Source organism: Corvus brachyrhynchos, unplaced genomic scaffold, assembly GCF_000691975.1.
Source record: "Corvus brachyrhynchos isolate BGI_N302 unplaced genomic scaffold, ASM69197v1 scaffold126, whole genome shotgun sequence".
NCBI lineage: Eukaryota > Metazoa > Chordata > Aves > Passeriformes > Corvidae > Corvus > Corvus brachyrhynchos.
The window spans coordinates 9,104,660-9,108,128 of record NW_008239283.1 but is presented as its reverse complement, the minus strand read 5'-3'; the positions used below and the strand labels follow the sequence as shown (position 1 = coordinate 9,108,128).

The following is a 3,469-nucleotide window of genomic DNA, read 5'->3' as shown; positions in this document are numbered from 1 at the left end:
TTACCTAGGCCTATTCTGTTGGGACTCGTCTCCCGACTGCATCCCTGGCTCCGAGGAATCTTGCTGCGCTTCTCTGAGGATGATGGCACTGCCTGGACTCTGGATGTTCCACTGCTCAGGCCACCACCATAGGAGCTTCCTAAGAGCTTACCCGGAGAACTAGACCGGCTACCAGCTAGAAGAGAACCAGAAATAAGGAAAAAACAATTAAACCCCCCCCCCAAGATTTTAAACACACTGACAGCAAAACTGGAACACAATCAGCTCTATGTAAGAATTTAATCCAAATCGCTCAGAAAACTAATGGGAGTGTTCCCTACAAGCCTTCAACAAGACTGAGGAAAGCCTGTGGACAATGAACACTGACATCAGCAACTCTGTGCTGCCCACAGAGATCAAGGCCAAAGCAGACACTGCAGCGTATGAACACCCCAGCTGGCTTTAGCAGAGCTTGTGGAGGTGCTGGAGCAGCCTTGCTGCAGCTGCAAGGGATTCCCAGCCTGCCTCACCTCCTCACAAAGCAACACCAACCAGGCTGTGTGCAGAGCTGTGCTGCAGTGCTTCTGGCACAGGTCACGTGCTGCAAAGCAGCTCAGGAAGCTTTGTGATACACTGCAGTGGTGGCATTGCTTTTCTGCAATAATTCAGGGAAGGAAAATAAAAAAATCCACCACATCTGAACAGATCAGCACAATAATGGGTAAATCACATGAGCCTCTCACATTTGTAGAGATGCTGGCTTACTTAGGTCTGGCTGGTTAAACCTAAGCTATTTTTCAGATGATGAAAATTTTTAGCAAGTTGAATAGTTGGCCTGTTTTATTTTTCCTTGTCTGTTTGAATAGTCCATGGCAACTTCGCATTTCTTCTAAGCCATTTGTTTGCAAGAGAGTCTACTAACCAAGATTTATCTGCATATTTACATGCCAGCTGCAGTAGATATTTCTATCTGAAACACTCTTGCTGGCTAACTCAATGAGATGACTAACACTTTTTTTTATTGCTGTGAGTCTTCATTTGGTAAGTCGCTTGAAAATTAAGTAATGCTAGATTAAAGGCAATCATAAATAACTGTAAGAGTAATAGATTGGTGACTTTTTTTTTTTCTTCAGTTATGTCAGTCCCTGAAAATCTGCTGTTGCAATTTCTGACATTCAATTTACTTGCTGAAACAGCCAAGAAAAGTATATTTGAAAAGGTTGCAAGAACATACTCAGGCAAGCTCACATTTTGAACCAATATTTGTGCTGATTTCTTTCTGAAATGCATCTACACATCTCACAAAAATTTCATTTCCAGATACTATTACAACTAGTAGGAGTTCAAGACTGTTCTTCTGTCTTAATTTAAGAAGATATGCAACTCTATTAGTCTCATAAACAATACCATAGCACATGTATTATTTTAACCTACTTGCCCCCTGCAATTTCTTGGCCAGAGCCATTCTGAACCAATCAAATATACTCCAATATTGTATGTGGTACTGGCTCCATTCTCCCCACCCCAAAGTGACAGGTGCCAGTCTTCCACACAGCACCACAATCTAAAAGTCACCTCACTGATGTCAGCAGGGACATACTGAAGTAACTGAGAGAAGAATTCAGCCCCGGGGTTTGAGCTGCAGCAGTGAGCCAGCTTCAACATCAGAGTGTACACTCACCATGTTTGACTACAGGGAGAAAGCAAAATCACCTGCCATACACATTTTTATTTATGACTTCAAGAAAATGCTTTTTAAGTCTTACAGTTAGGAGAGAATGAGGGAAGCTAAAAGCTTAGCAGTTAAAAAACGTGAAGGAAATAACGTGAAAAAGCAAGAAAGGGAAAACGTTTCTTACCACCAGCAGGATTAGCTGATCTGGATCCTTGATTATGAGGGCAGACCAAGGGACAGGCAAAAAGTGGATTAAAAGACAGCAAGACAATACAGCGTTCAGCATGCGGTTTGTGCTATACACAATACAGACAGATTTATTTACAAACATGTCACTCCTAAAGCCTCTGCAGAATGCAGTGAGTTAATGTGCAGATGCAACTAAACTTCCCAAGGTTGACCAGCTTCTCAGCAAAATGTCAACCAAGACACCAAGACCCAAATTCTGCTCTAAATTGCACCCCAACTCAGTCTGCGAAATTACAACATGGTTATTCACTGTGTGGGCATGGAGAATTTGGTTCTGTGACCAACTCATTATATTTGATTTCATAAATTATTCCATGCGACGTTTGGTGTAAGGACAAAGATCACATCTGGTTGGGCTAGGCTGGAAACTCAGCAAACTAGACCAAGGCAGCAGGTCCAGATATGACCATCCTAAATCTTCATAAGGCATTCTATAGTAATATTAGATCCATAATCTTTGAAACCTTTAAAGAATGTTTAACTATTCTTTAAATACTTCTGAGACTTGTCTCATCTGGTCTGACCATTTTTCCCCAAACTAAGTTTAGGGAAAAAAGGACACTTCTGGCCTTGGATCAGTTTTAGGTTCAACACTGAAGAAATCAATTTACATTAGCATCCCAAAGCCCAAATATATCCTTATGACCTCAATGTAAAGATTTCCATTTGGCCCCATGCTCAATACACTATGTCTTTCTGCAGTTCTCCCAGCCTAACACAAGGCTATAAACTGCTTTTTCATCCCTCCAGCATGACAGAGCAAAGCAATGAAAGAATGAACAGAGAAGGGCTCTCAAATAGGGGTACATAGCAAGACAAGTCCTCAGAACAGACAGGTCCTTCCACAAACCCAATCTTCTATTCACAAGGCTGAAGGTCCTCATAACAGGGAGTTTCTCCCTCCCTCCGGTTCTTTTTTAAAATCTGAGTGACAAAATTCTCCCCAGATACACATGACAAATATGCACCAGCACCATATGTGTGGCTCCTAGGAGAAAACCATGCCTTGCCAGGAAGCCAAAGAGCGCAGATGTGTCATGTGAATCAAAACAGAAACCTTTTTCTCATATCTACAAAAAATAGGTAATGTCCTATTTTCAACTATGCCAAACCCCATTAATTTTAGACAGCTCACGTGTTCACACATACAGAAATAGAGTCACATAAGCAGGAGAAGCTTGGCAGGGCAAGCAGTCAGCTACAGGCACAGGGGGTGTCTCAGCAGGACCCAGTGCCAGTTATTTAGAGCGACACATCACAGCGACATGAAATTCTGCTGCACGACTGGTAAAAAAAGGCAGCAACTAAGCACTCAGATTTGGGGCCCTGTTTCTCAGCAGGAGCACACACTGGCTAGGTGGGGATCCGTTTTATTACGTGTCCAAAGTGAGCCCAATTCTCTGCTGATGCTACTGTAATTCAAGAGAAACATATTAATAACTCTTTGTTTTGCTCCCCCAGGAATAAAGCAGTTCTTACGCTGGGACTGGGAAACTACTTTAGCCCGGCTGCGGCCTCGAGTATCAGCAGGGGTTGAGGTGACGCTTGTGGCACTGCCAGAGCTCT

The 3,469-nt window shown here is 42.7% G+C and overlaps 1 protein-coding gene across 1 annotated transcript in view; it reads right to left on the bottom strand.

The window, feature by feature from the left end:
- Positions 1-3,469, bottom strand: part of CLASP1 (cytoplasmic linker associated protein 1) — a 162,229-nt gene that overhangs the window by 67,963 nt on the left and 90,797 nt on the right. The window contains exons 20-22 of the mRNA XM_008638298.2: positions 3,383-3,467; positions 1,839-1,865; positions 5-175 (exon numbers count right to left, since the gene is read on the bottom strand). Coding sequence (XP_008636520.1) covers positions 5-175; positions 1,839-1,865; positions 3,383-3,467 — 283 coding nt within the window. The remainder of the gene's footprint in view (positions 1-4; positions 176-1,838; positions 1,866-3,382; positions 3,468-3,469) is intronic.